Raw genomic sequence first — 18,203 nt, forward strand, 5'->3', positions numbered from 1 at the left:
AGCACTGCCACCACGAATCCTTCACCGGCTTGGGCAAGTGGCACGTAGTTGCTGATGCGCGGAGTGAAGTCTGGCGCTGGCAGGAGACCGATTGTCACCGTATAGCCCTGCGAGACGGGTGTGGCGGGGTTGTCCCTCACAGCGCCTGCGCAGAGACCGGACCTCTATGGATCTGGCTACCGGGGTGGGGGGCGGCAACTAGCGCAGGCAAGGCACACCGCGTGCGCAGGCGCACCCAGCACTCTCTCGGTTCTCTGAATCCTCAGCAAGCCTCGGGGGCAGGGCCCCAGGGGGCGTGGTCTGGGGCGGGGCTAAATGCAGAGGGAAGGTCTGCAGTTCCCTGTCCTCTTTTGCGGTGTTTTGCCACTGACTCAGATCTTCGGAAATCATGTTACCCAACACAGGGTAAGGGGCCGGGGCCGGTTGGGAGGTCTGGTCTGGTTGAGAGAATGGTCCTGAAGACCCTGCCGCGGTGGTGGGAGGGTTAATGAAGTTATAGACTGCTCTCTGAGAGATTGCTCCGCGCTGCGCGCTGGGTTCTAAAATCTGCTACAACAGGCCAAAAAAGTAACCCAGAGTTGTGTGTTTCAGCAAGGCAGCTGTGTAAAAACCTCTTCCAAAGGTTTAAAACAAACAGACAAATCCAAAATGGATTACCCCGTCTCCCTAGTACTTGGCCCCACCTGGTGATTAGCATTGGTCTTGTTTGAGTGCATGAAAGTTCTAGGGGAAAGGTCATGGTGACACTGCACCGAGTGAGTCTCGCTAGTTACTCATGCTTCAGAGTCCAACACCCTCTCCAGAGCACTACTTCCCAGGCTACAGTCTCGCTAGTTCCTAAAGCTCGTTCTAGAATAATAAAATAATGTGGTGTTTAAAGAGCTATTTAAAATTAGTGAAAAATTATTAAATACGGATGGATATTTTGGGGGGATTTTATTTTTACTTTCAAACAATTTTCAATTGTTATATGTACATAGAATTTGCCTTTTTTTTATCTTTTTTTTTTTTTTAATTAGTTTTACCAGAGCAATGCTCAGCTCTAGCTTATGGTGGGGCGGGGATTGAACCTGGGACTTTGTAGCCTCAGGCATGAGAGTCTCTTTGTATAAACATTATGCTATCTACCCCCGCCCGAATTTGCCTTCTTATTCATTTAAAAATCTGTGGTTTTAAGTATATTCACACTATTGCAACCAATCTCCAGAACCTTTCAACTTGGAATTTTAGTTTCTATATCCATTAAACAATTCCCCCTTGGGGTCGGGTGGTGGCGAGCATGTTACAGTGCACAAAGGACTCAGGTTCGAGCCCCCAGTACCCACCTCCAGGTGGAAAGCTTTGCAAGTGGTGAAGCAAGACTGCAGGTGTATCTCTCTTTCTCTCTCACTCCCTTCCCTCTCGATTTATGACTGTCTCTATCTAATCAGTAAATAAAAATAATTTTTTAAAAAAATTCCCCCTTCCTCTTTCCCTAGCTCCAAGCAACCATCATTCTTTTCTGTTTTCTCTTTTCTTAACTTTTGAGTGTCCTTAGAGAAAGTGACATATCCATTTTGTAATTTGCGTGAAACCTATGGGCACATAACCTAAAAACTTAAATGGTTCAAAAGGTTTGGGCAAACTTTCTTCATTCCCAACTTGAAGTTTGCTACCCTCTGAATATGATTCCGAAGATAGTCTATGCATTTAAAAACATATTTTGTATACCTAAACTCGTGCACACAATCTCTGTCTTTGTCTCTGTCACACACCACTTTAAAACCAGTTGCACACTTCCTTACAGGCTTTGCTATTTTTAGCTTTCCTATTTATTTATTTATTTATTTATTTATTTATTTTTACCAGAACACTGCTCAGCGCTGGTTTATGGTAGTGCTGGGGATTGAACCTAGGACCTTTTGTACCTTAGGGATGAAAGGCTTTTTGCTATCTTCCCAGCCCCAACTTTGCTATTTCTTAAAATAGTTTTTTAAGCAGAAGGTAGATAGCATAATGGTTATGCAAACAGACTCTCGTGCCTGAAACTCTTAACATCCCAGGCTCAATTCCCCGCACCACCATAAGCCAGAACTGAATAGTGTTCTGGTAAAAAATAAAATAAAATAAAATAAAATAGTTTTTAATAATTTTATTGTTATTGATTTATAAAATAAAAAATCACGACAAGACCATAGGATGAGGGGTACAATTCCATACAATTTCCACCACTAGAGCTCCGTATCCTATCCCCTCCCTTGAAAGCTTTCCTAGTTTTTATCCCTCTGGGAGCATGGACCCAGGATCATTACGGGGTGCAGAAGGTGGAAGGTCTGGCTTCTGCAATTACTTCACCTCTTTTCTTCTTCTAGCGTTTGCCCTTCTTCCGTAGCCAGTCAACAGCATCAGGTTGAGCCTGATGTAAAGTTTCGAGACCTCCTTTGAATCTGGAGAGGTGGCAGTCGTTGACTATGTGGGTCATAGTCTGTCTGTAGCCGCAGGGGCAGTTCAGGTCGTCTCTGGCTCCCCAGCGGTGGAACATAGCGGCGCACCGGCCATAGCCTGTTCGATAGCGATTGAGGAGGGCCCAATCATAACGTGCTAGGTCAAAGCCGGGTTGACGCTTGCAGGGGTCTGTGATGAGGTGTTTGTTCTTTACCTCAGCTGACTGCCAACTCTGTTTCCAAGAGACTGGAACAGAGAAGTTCAGTGTAGGCGTAGGGGACCAGATTGGGTGACGAGACGTCAAGCGTTGGGCAGGGTGGGCAAAGATATCCGCGTATATTGGCAGGTCCGGTCGAGCGTAGATGTGGGAAATGAACTTAGATGATGCCGCATCCCGACGAATATCTGGCGGGGCGATGTTGCTAAGAACTGGCAGCCATGGAACCGGGGTGGAACGGATGGTTCCAGAAATTATCCTCATGGAGGAATATAATTTGGAATCGACCAAGTGGACATGGGGGCTACGGAACCATACTGGGGCACAGTATTCTGCAGTGGAATAGCATAACGCCAGAGATGATGATCGTAGTGTGGAAGCGCTCGCGCCCCATGAGGAGCTGGCCAGTCTTGCAATGATGTTATTCCTCGCGCTCACCTTTGCTGCAGTTTTTATGAGATGTTTGTGAAATGACAGAGTACGATCGAGAGTAACGTCAAGATAGACTGGCCTCTGAACATGGATGTTGGCAGGCCTGTCCTTGTCTTTCCCTAGTAGGGCAGGGCTCTGTAGTGGTGGGGTTCCAGGATACATTGGTGAGGTTCTCAGTCCGGGGAAGTCATGTTGGCATCATGGTAGCATCTGCAACTTGGTGTCTGAAAAAGCATTAAGATATAGAGCAGAACAAATTGTTTAATAGTCAGGAACCTAAAGGCAAGAATATAGCAGGTGAGACTTGGGGTCTCCATTTTGGAAGAGGCTAGAAGGTCTATTTTATGTATATTCCAAGGGGGCCATGACTTTACTAGTTTTTACCTGAGCACTACAGCTAACATGCAGGTGGACCCAAGGTCCACCTAGGGAGATGGTGTCAGAGCCGGAAATAAGACTAGAAAGCTGGATCAGGGCAGAGAGTAGCTCCTAAATATGGGAAGGGTATATAAGTGTCATTTTATGGTGTCTTTTTTTTTTTTCTTAAGGTTTTTCTACTTGCTGTTTTGGGTCACTGCAAACTATTGTGCACTTTTGCTTTAAAGTGTATATTTTCCTCTAACTTATGGACACAAGTGTGTTGTATTCTTTACATTGGGTTGTTCTAGCTCTCCCCCTGCCAAGAAAATTTGGATCAGTCCTGCTAATTTCGCGGCTGCTTGGCCCCGCCCAAGGAACCCGGAGAGGGTTCCAGAGTTCCAGAGTTGAAGAGTTAGAGAGTGCTTGGCGCCATCGTGGGGGAAAGAGGCAGCAGAGTTCTGTTTGGTGATTAGTTTGTCTTAGTTTATAAATCGTTGTTCCTGAATAAAGAAATACAGCTTCCCTGCCCAGCCGTATGTCTCTGGTCGTCTCTGTTACCCGCCTGTGAAGCAAGCCCGGCCAGCTAGAGCCTCCGAATTTTAACAACACAAGTGCACATGTGTTCTGTCTCATGGGCCCTGATCTATATCTAGGTTCTGTGGCTTTGTTAGGTGGTGCACCACCCAATATGGAATTGAGGAGTCCTGTGAGCTAGGAAAGGTTTCCTCAGAGTGCTGGAGCTGAAGGGTTGACATTCCACACCTGGTGTCTCTGGACACAATCTGAAGTGAGATGTGTTGAGGTGGTACTGGTTGCATTGATTTGGTTGAGCTGATCAGCAGATGCAGTATCAAATGGTATGGATCGAGTGAAGCATGCAGAAAGACAAGCTGTGCCCCGGAGTTTCCAGGACTGGGAGAAATATGGGTTTTATAAAAAAAAAGAAAAGAAAGAAATATGGGTTTTATAGAGAAAGGGGAGGGTTCCTGCTGTCTTAGCGGTTAAGAAGGCAATAGATAGTTTTTATTGTAACCAAGTTACTAGGGAATTTGGTTTACTTTAAAAATCTCATGGTTAGGGTTTGCTCTTTCATACAAGACCTTGCCATGATTTATGTCATTGATGCTATTTACGTATAGCTGTATCTTATATAGTGGCACAAGCAGTTGCTTCTGGTCTCCCTGATCTAAAACTATAGGTGATTTAATATTTCAGTTCAACAGTCATTATTAGAAATGTATTAAAAATTTGATCCCACTGTTAAAATTCAATCAGGTTACTGATTTGAAATTGTAGGCGCTCAGGCGGAAGGAATATATACTCAGAACTGGGGTCTGTACCTAAAAACGTCTGAGTTTCAATCTATTTTTCCCCTCACATATTGGTTAAATAGTGATTTATAAGATTATAAGTTAATAAGAGTGTATATTAACACTGTTCCCACCACCAAAGGTCTGTGTCCCCACCCCACACCCCTACAGTGAAGCTAAAAGTCTACCTTCTCCCCACCACCCAGAGTTTTTTACTTTGGTGCAAATACTCCAAACTCAGTCAAATTCTACTTTGTTTTTCCCTGTCTGTCCTTCTGTCTCAATTTCTGTTTATGAGTGGGATCATCCCAGACTCATCTTTCCCTTTCTGATTTACCTCACTTAACAAGATTCCTTCTAGCTCCATCCAAGATGGTCAGAGAAGGTGGGTTCATTATTCTTAATAGCTGAGTAGTATTCCCTTGAGTATATATACCACAGCTTTCTTAGCCATTCATCTTGAAGATGCTCTTCAAGGAGCATCTTGGACACCTACATGAGGTATCTGGAAATATTTGGCAATATTTTTGATTGTCCCAATTTGGAGGGGCCAATATTACTGGGATCTAAGAGGTAGAGTCCACAGGTGCTGGTAAACAGCCTGCAATACACAGGATAGCCCTCTACAACAAAAGGTCAGGTAGTCCAGATTGAGCAAACTTGGTTTGAAGCCATTTGTTTATCTTCTTTGCCTGATTTTCATAACTATGTATTTTACTGGTCCCTGTGAGCTCTATTAAACATTTTATTCTACATCTTAATTATGTTATTGAGTAAAGTTATCCATCTTTTAAAGCTTTTTTCCCTTTATTTTTATTATAGAAACAGAGAGAAATAGGTTGGGGGAGTCACCTGAAACACTGCTTCACAGCTCCTGAAGCTTCCCTCATGCAGGTGGGGGCAGAGAGTTTGAAGCTAGGTCCTTGATCATGCTAACCTGTGCTCTCTACCTGGTGCACCAATGCCCAACCCAATTTTTTTTTTTAGTTTTTGTGATAAATCCATAAGAGCATTTTAAGCAAGGATTTGTTGTTGTTGTTAAAGGGGTAGTCTTACATTTTATGTTTTGAGTTTTGTTGTCGCAGATTTTTCAATCACATGTGAGGAAATACTGTTTTCCATTCTATTTAGATATAGAAAAGTTGTTAGAAAGTCCATTTCGGGGGCCAGGCGGTAGTGCAAAGGGTTAAGTGCAAGTGGTGTAAAGTGCAAGGACCAGTAAAAGGATCTCAGTTCCAACCCCTGGCTCCCCACCTGCAGGGTGGTAGCTTCACAGGAGGTGAAGCAGGTCTGCAGGTGTCTTTCTCCCTCTCTGTCTTCCCCTCCTCTCTTGGTTTCTCTCTGTCCTGTCCAACAACAACAATGGCAAGAACAAGGGCAACAAAAATGGAAAAAAAATGGCCTCCAGGAGCAGTGGATTCATAGTGCAGGCACTGAGCCCCAGCGATAACCCTGGAGGAAAAAAATAGTCCATTTCATTTTGGTTCAGATGGCTGGATTTACAGTTGGTCTAGCACCATTTTCTACTAGAAATACCACCTCAGTCATTCACTGAATTCTTCTATGTATGGGAGTCTGTTTCTGGGTCTGTTACTCTGGTCTCTCTAGTCATGTACAATTACTAAACTTGTTTTAATTTGTTCTAGTTTTATACATTTAATTTGTTCTAGTTTTTTTTTTTTTTTTTTTTTCCCCTCCAGGGTTATTGCTGGGCTCGGTGCCTGCACCATGAATCCACCGCTCCTGGAGGCCATTTTTCCCCCTTTTTGTTGCCCTAGTTGTTGCAGCCTCGTTGCGGTTATTATTGCTATTGTTGACGTTGCTTTGTTGTTGGATAGGACAGAGAGAAATGGAGAGAGGAGGGGAAGACAGAGAGAGGGGGAGAGAAAGTTAGACACCTGCATACCTGCTTCACCGCCTGTGAAGCGACTCCACTGCAGGTGGGGAGCCGGGGGCTTGAACCGGGATCCTTACGCTGGTCCCTGCGCTTTGCGCCACGTGCGCTTAACCCACTGCGCCACCGCCCGACCCCCAATTTGTTCTAGTTTTATACATTTTCAAAATATAGAAAAGACCAGTTCCTATCTTTGTGGAGTACCTGCCCCCCCCCCATAACTTTTCTTGTTTATTTTTGAATTTTTAAAATTCAAATGAATTTTAAAATAGCTTGTATAGCTTTTTTAAGTGATTTTTTTCTTTTTAAAAATAGTTGAAATTTTTGCTGCCTTTGTCAGAATTTTGAAGAGTAATAGAATATTGGTAAATTGTGATTTAGATTAACTCTACATTGGCAAGTTTCAACCATCTATCAATGGTACAAAGCATATTGGTGCATCTTTCTCTTTCTCTTTCTCTTTTTCCTTCTCTATCTCCTTCCTCTCTCTTTCTCCTATACTTTAGTTCTAATGCTTTAAAGCTAGAGGAATTCCTTAGCAGTATAGAGTCAAGTTACATGAGAATGGGAGAAACAATATACCTTACTTTCTGCCAGTGCCTTTTAGACTCTTCAGCGAGGAGTCCTTTAAAATGCCTTTTGTCCTACTGGGAATCAATCCAAAACTATACTGAATGCAGAGGGATACAACTTTAAAGCAGTAGTTGAGATATTTACATCTAAATATTTATGTTAAAGTCATTTTAATAATCTGTACATACCACTTTTTGTTTTAAAAAGAAGGGAAAATTATAAACACATAAGATACGTTATACATAAGTGTTTACATATATATTTTTTTTTTGCAAAAATAAATATAAGAAGGACAAGCCAGAAACTAATGGAGCTGATTGCTTACAGATTAGGTAATTTTTTTTTGGTGTGTGACTTATATTTATTATTATTATTATCATCATTATTATTTATGAGAGCACTGCTCAGCTCTGGCTTCTAGTGGTGCTGGGAATTGAACTGAGACTTCAGAATCACAGGTATGAAAGCCTTTTGCAGAATGATTATGTTGGCTCCTTTTGAGAACCATTATGCTGTCCCTCCAACCCAAAGTTGTGACTTTTAAACTGTATGTTTTACAACATTCCTCACTAAAGGTACAAAAGAGATAAACTAATTTGGAATGCCATCTAAAAGGAACCCAGCTGTATGTAAATATTAGCTAATAAATATAGAAAAGTAATTCAAATAAAAATAACATAGTAATTTTACTGTATACTTTTAAAGGGATTTATTTCAAACAAAAAGAAATATAAAGCTTGAGTTTAAGTAAACTTATTCATGTTTTTTATTGACTTTAACTTTAAGAGAGTGACAGAGGAAGAGATGGCAGAGCAACAAAGTTGGGACCTTGTGTTTTTGAGTTCTATGCCTTATCCACTGGTCATATTATTCATATTTTTAAGAGGTTTATTTATTAAAGAGAGAGAATCAGAGCATCACTCTAGTAAATCAAGGATCAAACTCAGGATCTAATGCCTCCAAGTTTTGTGTTCTACCACTGTACTACCATCCAGGCTATCTTGGTATATTACTATTATTGGTATTGGTGTAATACTTCTAAATGTGCTTTATTACTATTATTATTCATTTATTGCATAGAAACACAGAGAAACTGAGATGTAATAGGAGATAGCTAAAAAGAGAGAGACCTGCAGTACTGCTTCACTGCTTGTGAAGCTTCCCAGTGTAAATGGGGACTAGGAGGTTGAATTTAGGTCCTTGTGCATGGTAACATGTGCACCACTGTCTAGCTCCAGTGTAATACTTTTTCCCCCCATCAGGGTTATTGCTGGGATTCAGTGCCAGCACTATGAATCCACTGTTTCCAGCAGCCATTTTCCTATTTGTTTTTCTTTCTATTTTATTGGATAGGACAGAGAGAAATTGGGAGAAGGGGGGAGATAGTAATAAAGATAGACACCTCTAGCAGACCTGCTTCACTGCTTATGAAGCTTCCCCTCTGCAGGTAGGGAGTGGAGGCTAGAACCCAACCCCTTGCACATGGTAATATTTAGCTTAACTGGGAGCACCACCATCTGGCCCCAGTGTAATACTTCTAATATTAGTGTCTTACGATATTAAATATAACTTTTGTTAAGTAACTTACTGTCATATTTAGCAGTAGATGAGGATCCTTATCTCTGCATTGCCATGGCCAAGACCATATTAGAGGAGACTTTTAAAAAATATATTTATTTATTCATTTTTCCTTTTGTTGCCCTTGTTTAACATTGTTGTGGTTATTATGGCTGTTGTTACTGATGTTGTTGGATAGAACAGAAAGAAATGGAGAGAGGAGGGGAAGACAGAGAGGGGGAAAGAAAGACAGACACCTGCAGACTTCACCGCTTGAGAAGCGACTCCCCTGCAGGTGGGGAGCTGAGGGCTCAAACTGGGATCTTTATGCAGCTCCTTGCACTTTGCACCACGTGCGCTTAATCCACTGCCACCACCGGACACCCGAGACTTTTTTTATCTCCTAATCTGACTCCAAGGGCCCTTACTCTTTTTTCCAAAAGTTTATTTAAAATAGTTTTTTATAAAAAAGTTTATTTATAATAGTTTTATTTCTTTTTTTTTTTTAATTGGGGAATTAATGTTTTACATTCAACAGTAAATACAATAGTTTGTACATGCATAACATTCCCCAGGTTCCCATATAACTATACAACCCCCACTAGGTCCTCTGAATCCTTCTTGGACCTGTATTCTCCACACCCACCCACCCCAGCGTCTTTTACTTTGGTGGCATACACCAATTCCATTTCAGGTTCTACTGGTGTTTTCTTTTCTGATCTTGTTTTTCAACTTCTGCCTGAGAGTGAGATCATCCCATATTCATCCTTCTGTTTCTGACTTATTTCACTCAACATGATTTTTTCAAGGTCCATCCAAGATCGGCTGAAAACGGTGAAGTCACCATTTTTTACAGCTGAGTAGTATTCCATTGTGTATATATACCACAACTTTCTCAGCCACTCATCTGTTGTTGGACACCTGGGTTGCTTCCAGGTTTTGGCTATTACAAATTGTGCTGCCAAGAACATATGTGTACACAGATCTTTTTGGATGGATATGTTGGGTTCCTTAGGATATATCCCCAGGAGAGGAATTGCAGGATCATAGGGTAGGTCCATTTCTAGCCTTCTGAGACTGTTCTCCACAGAGGTTGGACCAATTGACATTCCCACCAGCAGTGTAGGAGGGTTCCTTTGACCCCACATCCTCTCCAGCATTTGCTGCTGTTACCTTTTCTGATGTATGACATTCTCACAGGAGTGAAGTGGTATCTCGTTGTTTTCTTTATTTGCATTTCTCTGACAATCAGAGACTTGGAGCATTTTTTCATGTGTTTCTCGGCCTTTTGGATCTCTTCTGTGGTGAATATTCTATCCATGTCCTCTCCCCATTTTTGGATGGGGTTATTTTTGTCTTGTTGTTGAGTTTGGCAAGCTCTTTATATATGTTGGTTATTAAACTCTCGTCTGATGTTTGGCATGTAAAGATCTTCTCCCATTCTGTGAGGGGTCTCTTGGTTTGGGTAGTAGTTTCTTTTGCTATGCAGAAACTTTTTAATTTGATGTAGTCCCATAGATTTATACTTGCCTTAGTCTTCTTTGTAATTGGATTCGTTTCATTGAAGATGTCTTTAAAATTTATGTGGAAAAGAGTTATGCCAATATTTTCCTCTAAGTATCTGATAAATTTCTGGTCTAACATCCAAGTCCTAGATCCACTTGGAATTTACTTTTGTATTTGGTGAAATACAGTGATTCAGTTTAATTCTTCTGCATGTTTCAACCCATTTTCTCCAACACCATTTGTTGAAGAGACTCTGCTTTCCCCATGTAATAGTCTGAGCCTCTTTGTCAAAGATTAGATGTCCGTAGGTGTGGGGGCTCACTTCTGGGCTCTCAATTCTATTCCACTGGTCAGTGTGTCTATTCATGTTCCAGTACCAAGCAGTTTTGATGACAACGGCCCTATAATACAGTTTGAGATCTGGGAGTGTGATGCCTCCAGTCCTGTTCTTTCTTCTCAAGATCGGTTTGGCAATTCTAGGTCTTTTCTGGTTCCAGATAAACATTTGTAGCATTTGTTCTATTCTCCTAAAAAATGTGCTAGGGATCTTCATGGGGATAGCATTAAATTTGTATATGGCTCTGGGTAGTATATTCATTTTAATAATGTTAATTCTTCCAACCCATGAACATGGAATATCTTTCCTCTTCTTTGTGTCTTTTTCAATTTCCTTGAGTAGTGACTCATAATTTTCATTATACAAGTCTTTCACTTCTTTGGTTAGGTTTACTCTTAGATATTTTATTTTTTTTTGTTACTATACTTAAGGGAATTGATTTGTGAATTTCAATTTCTTCTAACTTAGTGTTTGCATAGAGGAATGCCACTGAGTTTTGAATATTAATTTTGTAGCCTGACACCTTACTGTATTGCCTGATGATTTCCAAAAGCTTCTTGCTGGAATCTTTAGGTTTTTCTATGTCATCTTTTATATCATCTTTATGTCATTTTTATCATGTCATCTGCAAATAGGGAGAGTTTGACTTCTTCTCTTCCAGTCTGTATCCTTTTAATTCCTTGGTCCTGCCTGATTGCTATGTCAAGAACTTCCAACACTGTGTTGAATGGTAATGGTGATAGTGGGCAGCCCTGTCTAGTACCTGATCTGAGTGGAAATGCTTCCAGTTTTTCACCATTGAGTATGATGTTGGCTATAGGTTTGCTATGTATAGACTCCACTATCTTCCGGAATTTTCCATCTATTCCCATTTTTTGTAGTGTTTTGATCATAAAGGGATGTTGTGTTTTGTCAAAGGCTTTCTCTGCATCTATTGATATGACCATGTGGTTTTTGGTCTTGCTTTTGTTGGTGTGGTGGATCACATTGATTGATTTACATGTATTAAACCAACCTTGCATCCCTGGGATAAACCACACTTGGTCATGATGAACAATCTTTTTAATATACTGCTGTATCCGGTTGGCTAGAATTTTGTTCAGTATTTTAGCATCTATGTTCATCAGAGATATTGGTCTGTAGTTTTCTTTTATGGTTGTGTCCCTGTCTGCTTTTGGTATCAGAGTGATGTTAGCTTCATAGAAGCTGGCAGGGAATATTCCAGTGTCTTCAATCTTCTGGAAGACTTTTAAAAGTAGAGGTATTAGTTCTTCTTTGAAGGTTTTGTAGAATTCATTTGTAAAAGCATCTGGTCCAGGACTTTTATTTTTGGGGAGATTTTTGATAACTGTTTTAATTTCATTAGCTGTGATGGGCCTGTTCATGTTATCCACTTCCTCTTTACTTAGTTTTGGAAGTTGGTAGGTATCTAGGAAATTGTCCATTTCTTCCAGGTTCTCTAGCTTGGTGGCATATAGTTGTTCATAGAAGCCTCGCGTGATATGCTGAATTTCTGTGGTTTCTGTTGTGATATCTCCTCTTTCATTTACTATCCGATTTATTTGGGTCTTCTCCCTTTTTTGTTTTGTGAGTCTGGCTCAAGGTTTGTCGATTTTGTTTACTCTTTCGAAGAACCAACATTTACTTTTGTTGATCTTTTGTATGGTTTTCTTATTCTCAACGTTATTTATTTCTGCCCTAACTTTAGTGATTTCTGTCCTTCTGGTTGGTTTAGGGTTCCTTTGTTCTTCTAGGTCTTTAAGATGTGCAATCAGGCTGTTTATTTGTGCTTTTTCTTATTTCCTAATGTGTGCTTGTATAGCTATAAACTTCCCTCTTAATACTGCCTTAGCTGTGTCCCAAATGTTTTGATAGCTTGTGTCTTCATTTTCATTGAAGTCTCAAAACATTTTGATTTCTTCCTTGATTTCCTCTTTGACCCAGAGGTTGTTAAGAAGTGTACTGTTGAGCTTCCACATTTTGGGACTATTACTAATCTTTTGTTAATCTTGATTGTTAAGTGTTAGTTTAATTGTACTATAGTCTGAGAAGATGCTTGGGATGATTTCAATGCTCTTGAATTTGCTGATGCTGTCTTTGTGGCCTAACATATGGTCTATGCTTGAGAATGACCCATGTGAATTTGAGTAAATGTGTATTCCAGTTTCTTGGGATGAATGACTCTGAAAATGTCCAAGAGTTCTAGTTTATCTATCTCTTCATTTAGCTCCCTTATGTCTTTATTGATTTTCTGCCTGGATGATCTGTCAAGTTGAGATAGTGGGGTGTTGAAGTCCCCTACTATGACTGTGTTGCTGTTAATATATTGCTGTAGCTCTTTCAGTAGAAGTTTGATGTATTTAGATGGCTTCTGATTGAGTGCATAGATGTTAATAATTGTCTTCTTGATTGACTGAACCTCTGAGCATTAAGTAGTGTCCATTCCTATCTTTTGTAATCTTATCTATTTTAAAGTCTATCATGTCAGATATGAGAATAGCTGTTCCTGCCCTTTTTTGTGGGTCATTGGCTTGTATGATAGTTTTCCATCCTTTCACTTTAAGACTGTGTTTGCGTTGTTGAGTTAGGTGGGTTTCCTATAGATAGCATATTGTTGGGTTGTATTTTCTGATCCATCTTCCTACTCTGTGTCTTTTAATAGGTGAATTCAGGCCATTGACATTTATTGATGTCAAAGACTGAAGATATTTTAAAGCCATTTTTGTAGAGTTTTAGAGTGTTCTGATATATGTCCTATTTATGATGGTTTTTAGAAGACCTTTCAGAACTTCTTTCAGGGCAGGCTTGACGATAGTTGATTCCTTCAACTGTTGCTTGTCTGAGAAGTTTTTGATGCCTCCATCTAGTCTGAATGACAGTCTAACAGGATATAGTATTCTTGGTTGAAAGCCTTTCTCATTGAGCACTCGATAGATATCTTGCCATTCTCTTCTGGCCTGTAGTGTTTGTGTGGAGAAGTCTGCTGCTAATCTTATGGGTTTTCCTCTGTAGGTGACTCTTTGTTTTTTCTCTTGCAGCCTTCAGGATCCTTTCTTTATCCTTATTCCTTTCCATTCTAAATATGATGTGTCTTGGTGTCTTTAGGTCTGGGTTAATTCTGTTTGGGACCCTCTGGGCTTCTTGAATCTTTATGTCTTTGATATTGTCTAGACTAGAGAAGTTTTCAGCTATTATGGCCTGAGAATACTTTCTTCCTTTCCTTCTCTTTCTTCCTCTGGTAAGCCAATAATGCGTAGATTGTTACTTTTGAAGTCATCCTATAGGTCTGTTGTTGTTTTCAGCATCTCTTAATCTCTTTTTGAGATCTCTTACTTCTTTTTTAGTTGTCTCTAATTCATCCTTGATCTTGCTAATTCTGTCTTTAGCCTCATTGATTCTATTCTCTCTGCCCTCTGCTGTTTTCTGGAGTTCATCTATTTTGTTTCCCTGTTCTGATACTGTTTTAGCTTGTTCAGCTAGTTGTGTTCTTAGCTCAGCTATTTCAGCTTTCAGCTCTCTAATAACCTTGAGATAGTTAGTGTTTTCTTCCATAGTCTCATTTTTTGTTCCTGTATTTCTGATTACAATTCTTTCAAACTCTTTACTCACTCCTGTTATTATTTCCTTAGCTAATGTTTGGACGTTGAACTCATTATTTTGTGCTTCACCCTTTGGGAGGCTTTTAGCTGGACTGTTGTCCTGGTTCGTTTCTCCAATATTTCTTCTTGTTGGTTTACCCATTTTATATATTATTTATTCGTTCCCTCTCTTAGTACTTTTCAAATTACTGATCACTATTTCCTGGATTGACTTGTGTCTAAGTAAGTTAATTAAAGGGCTCACAGTGGTGGAAGTTAACTGTTGTTTCAATAGTATTTTACTCCCTGAGTTGGAGCTCATTGATTTAAAAGCCTCTTTTTTTTTTTTTTTCCTTCTCTGTAAGCTATGAGAGCCTGAGGGCTTCTAACTATAAGTAGGCTTCTTAGCTTAATCACTGACTCCTAACCAAGCTATAAGGCAGGGTGTGGCAGTGATAGTCCAGTGGTTATGCAAAGAGACTTTCACAGCCCCATAGCTATGCCACTGAGGTATAGGTCTTCTGAATTTCCTGGTTAGATCTCTGTCCCCTGCTGCTGCTCCAGATTTTGAGGGCAGTAGCAATGGAGACTCAGAGTTGCACTTGGTGAGTCTCCAGGGAGTCCTCTCCTCCCTTCAGCTGTCCCCTTGTTGGTGGAACAGACTGGAGGTGGTGTCTCAACTCATATACTGTCGAACTGTTACCAGCCACTTAGTCTCTCCCTAGGATCCTCTCTGTCACCAGCCTTGTGTGTTTGCACTCACTGGTGATTTGGTGGGTTCCTGTAGTCATTCTAGTCCTGTCTTGTTTCAGTCTCAGGTGGTCTCCTTTGGTATTCCTAGTTGATTCGGGAGAGGAGAGGAGAGGACTTATTATTATTTTTTATTGCCACCAGGATTATTGCTTGGTGCCTACACTACAAATCCAGCACTCCATGCAGCTATTTTTTGGTGTGTGTTTTTCTTTTTTTTTTTTTTTTAATTTTATTTGATAAGACAGAAAAATAGAGAGGGAAAGGGGAGATAGGGAGGGATAGAAAGAGAAACACCTACAGCACTACCTGACTGCTCATGAAGCTTTCCCCGTGCAGAAAAAGGGGTCTGGGGCTTGAATTTGGGTGCTTGTACATGGTAATGTTTGTGTCAGCAGAGTTCCTAATAATATTTGTGTGGAGAAGTCTGCTGCTAATCTTATGGGTTTTCCTCTGTAGGTGACTCTTTGTTTTTCTCTTGCAGCCTTCAGGATCCTTTCTTTATCCTTATTCCTTTCCATTCTAAATATGATGTGTCTTGGTGTCTTCAAGTCTGGGTTAATTCTGTTTGGGACCCTCTGGGCTTCTTGTTGTGTTGTATTTTCTGATCCATCTTCCTACTCTTTGCCTTTTAATAGGTGAATTCAGGCCATTGACATTTATTGATACCATAGATTGAAGATATTTTAACACCATTATTTTAGATTTTTAGAGTGTTCTGATATATGGCACATTTATGGTGTTCTGACTGTTTATAAAGACCATTCAGAACTTCTTTCAGGGCAGGCTTGGTGATAGTTGATTCTTTCAACTGTTGCTTGTCTTTGATGTTGTCTAAACTAGAGAAGTTCTCAGCTATTATGTCCTGAAGAATTTTTTCTTCCCCTCCCTCTCTTTCTTCCTCAGGTAAGCCAATAACGCATATATTATTTCTTTTGAAGTCATCCCATATGTCTCTGTTGTTGTTTTCAGTATCTTTTAATCTCTTTTTGAGATCTCTTACTTCTTTTTCAGTTATCTCGAATTCGTTCTCAATCTTGCTAATTCTGTTATGGAGAGTTCTTAAACAAATAAAAATGTAGTCACCTTAGGGTACATTCTTAATGATTTATCCAAAGGACACTGAAACAGCAATTAGAAGGGACATATGCACCCCTATTTTCATAGGTGCAGTATTCACAAGAGACAAAGAATGGAAACCCATTTCATAGCTGATACCCTTCTCTTCTTGTAACCCTGGTAAAACAGAATAAAGATAAGTGATAGAATTTTGCCCATGTCCCAATTCTTCCCCACAAAGAATTTTGGAGGTAGAAGGGAAGAAAATTCCTTTATAAGGTGACATCACTTTATTCCACTCTCTTCTCAGGATCAGCAAACTCTTAAATCAGTAGTTTCTGGTCTGTAGGATGTGGCTGTGAAGAGACAGAGTTGATTTTATTATTATTATTATTATTTATTAATGATTTAATAATTATCAACAAGATTGTGGGATAAGAGGGGTACAATACCATACCATTCCCACCACCAGAGTTCTATATTCCATCCCCTCTACTGAAAGTTTCCTTATTCTTTATCCCTCTGGAAATATGGACCAAAGATCTTTATGGATCTTTACAGAAGGCTTGAGATTTGGCTTTTGTAATTGCTTCTCTGCTGAGCATGGACACTGGCAGGTCGATCCATATCCCCAGCCTGTTTTTGTCTTTCCCTAGTGGGATAGGGCTCTGAGGATGTAAGGTTCCAGGACATATTGGTGAGGTCATTCCCCTGGGGAAGTCAGGATGGAATCTTAATAGCATCTACAACTTGGTGGCTGATAGGCAGTATGATAGAAATCAGGACATGGTTTATAAATAATATCTATATGTAACTGTATAACTACTGTCACACACCTATTCATACTATATATATTTCAAAAGTATGATATAGTGTAGTTGTGATTAATAAAATACAATTGCTTGAAAGCAAAAAAAAAAAAAAAGGAGGAAAGAGAAAAATCAGGGTGTGGAGGGACATCATGTCAAATGTGATGCTGGAAATTTCACTCAAGGCCTCATACTTGAAAAGCCAAGGTTTTCTTTTCTTTTTTTTCCCCTCCAGGGTTATCACTGGGGCTTTCTGTACCTGCACTATGAATCCACTGCTACTGGAGGCCATTTTTTCCCATTTTGTTGCCCTTGTTGTTATTATTGCCATTGCTGTTACTGGATAAGACAGAGAGAAATTGAGAGAGGAGGAGAAGTGAAAGACACCTACAGACCTGCTTCACCTCCTGTGAAGTGACCCCCCCCCACTGCAGGTGGGGAGCGGGGATCCCTCACGCTGGTCCTTGTGCTTTGCACCGTGTGTGCGCTTAACCCGCTGCGCTACCAACCGGCCCCCAGAAAAGTCAAGCTTTTATCCACTGCATCCCTTCTCAGATCATAGTCAGGAAACTCTTAAAGAAAAAGTAGGAAATATTTACCTTATCCGTTATTAAATTGGAAATATTTAAATTTAATATTAAATTGGAAATATTTACCTTATCAGTTGCTAAGACTGATAAAACTCTTATAATTAAAATATGTGTGATTCTGGGAGTCAGGAGGTAGCGCAGGGCATTAAGCTCACGTGGTGCAAAGCGCAAGGACCGGCTATGATCCTGGTTCAAACCCCTGGCTCCCCACTTGTAGGGGAGTTGCTTCACAGGCTGTGAAGCAGGTCTGCAGGTATCTCTCTGTTTCTCTTCCTCTCTGTCTCCCCCTTCTCTCAATTTCTCTCTGTTTCTATCCAATAACAAATTTTAAAAAATTAAAAAAAAGAAAAAGGCAAGTAAAATAAAATTGTGTGATTCATGAAAGATGTGAAGTACAAGAAGAAATGGAAACCAAAGTTACTGTACAGAAACTTAACCAAAGTTAAGTACAGAAATCTTTGAAAATATTTAATGTATTACTAAGTCATTACTAGTAAGAACTGGAATGAAAGTGATAATGAACTAGAATAGAGAGCCTTGGAAACACCTATATATTTATAGAGACACAGTCTAAGAGAAAGGTGGCATTGAAGGGGCTTTTTATTTTATTTATTTATTTATTTTCTTTCTCAACTTTATTGTCAACTTTTAAAAAATTTTTTATTTTTATTTTTTTTATAAAAAGGAAACACTGACAAAACCATAGGATAAAAGGGGTACAACTCCACACAGTTCCCACCACCAGATCTCCATATGCCATCCCCTCCCCTCATAGCTTTCCTATTCTTTAACCCTCTGGGCGTATGG

The 18,203-nt window shown here is 40.0% G+C and overlaps 1 protein-coding gene across 3 annotated transcripts in view; it reads left to right on the top strand.

Moving 5' to 3' along the window:
• Positions 1 to 200: 200 nt before the first annotated feature.
• Positions 201 to 18,203, top strand: part of HSDL2 (hydroxysteroid dehydrogenase like 2) — a 79,942-nt gene continuing 61,939 nt past the window's right edge. For 2 of the 3 annotated variants that reach the window (XM_007534755.3, XM_060199964.1), the window contains exon 1: positions 248 to 405. In XM_007534755.3, the coding sequence (XP_007534817.1) occupies positions 389 to 405 (17 nt within the window). In that variant the 5' untranslated portion in view covers positions 248 to 388. Of the gene's footprint in view, positions 406 to 18,203 lie in introns of all 3 variants that reach the window. The other variant, XM_060199965.1, reaches the window with a different exon arrangement.

The sequence above is a fragment of the Erinaceus europaeus genome, chromosome 10 (genome assembly GCF_950295315.1).
Source record: "Erinaceus europaeus chromosome 10, mEriEur2.1, whole genome shotgun sequence".
NCBI classification, from domain to species: Eukaryota; Metazoa; Chordata; class Mammalia; order Eulipotyphla; family Erinaceidae; genus Erinaceus; species Erinaceus europaeus.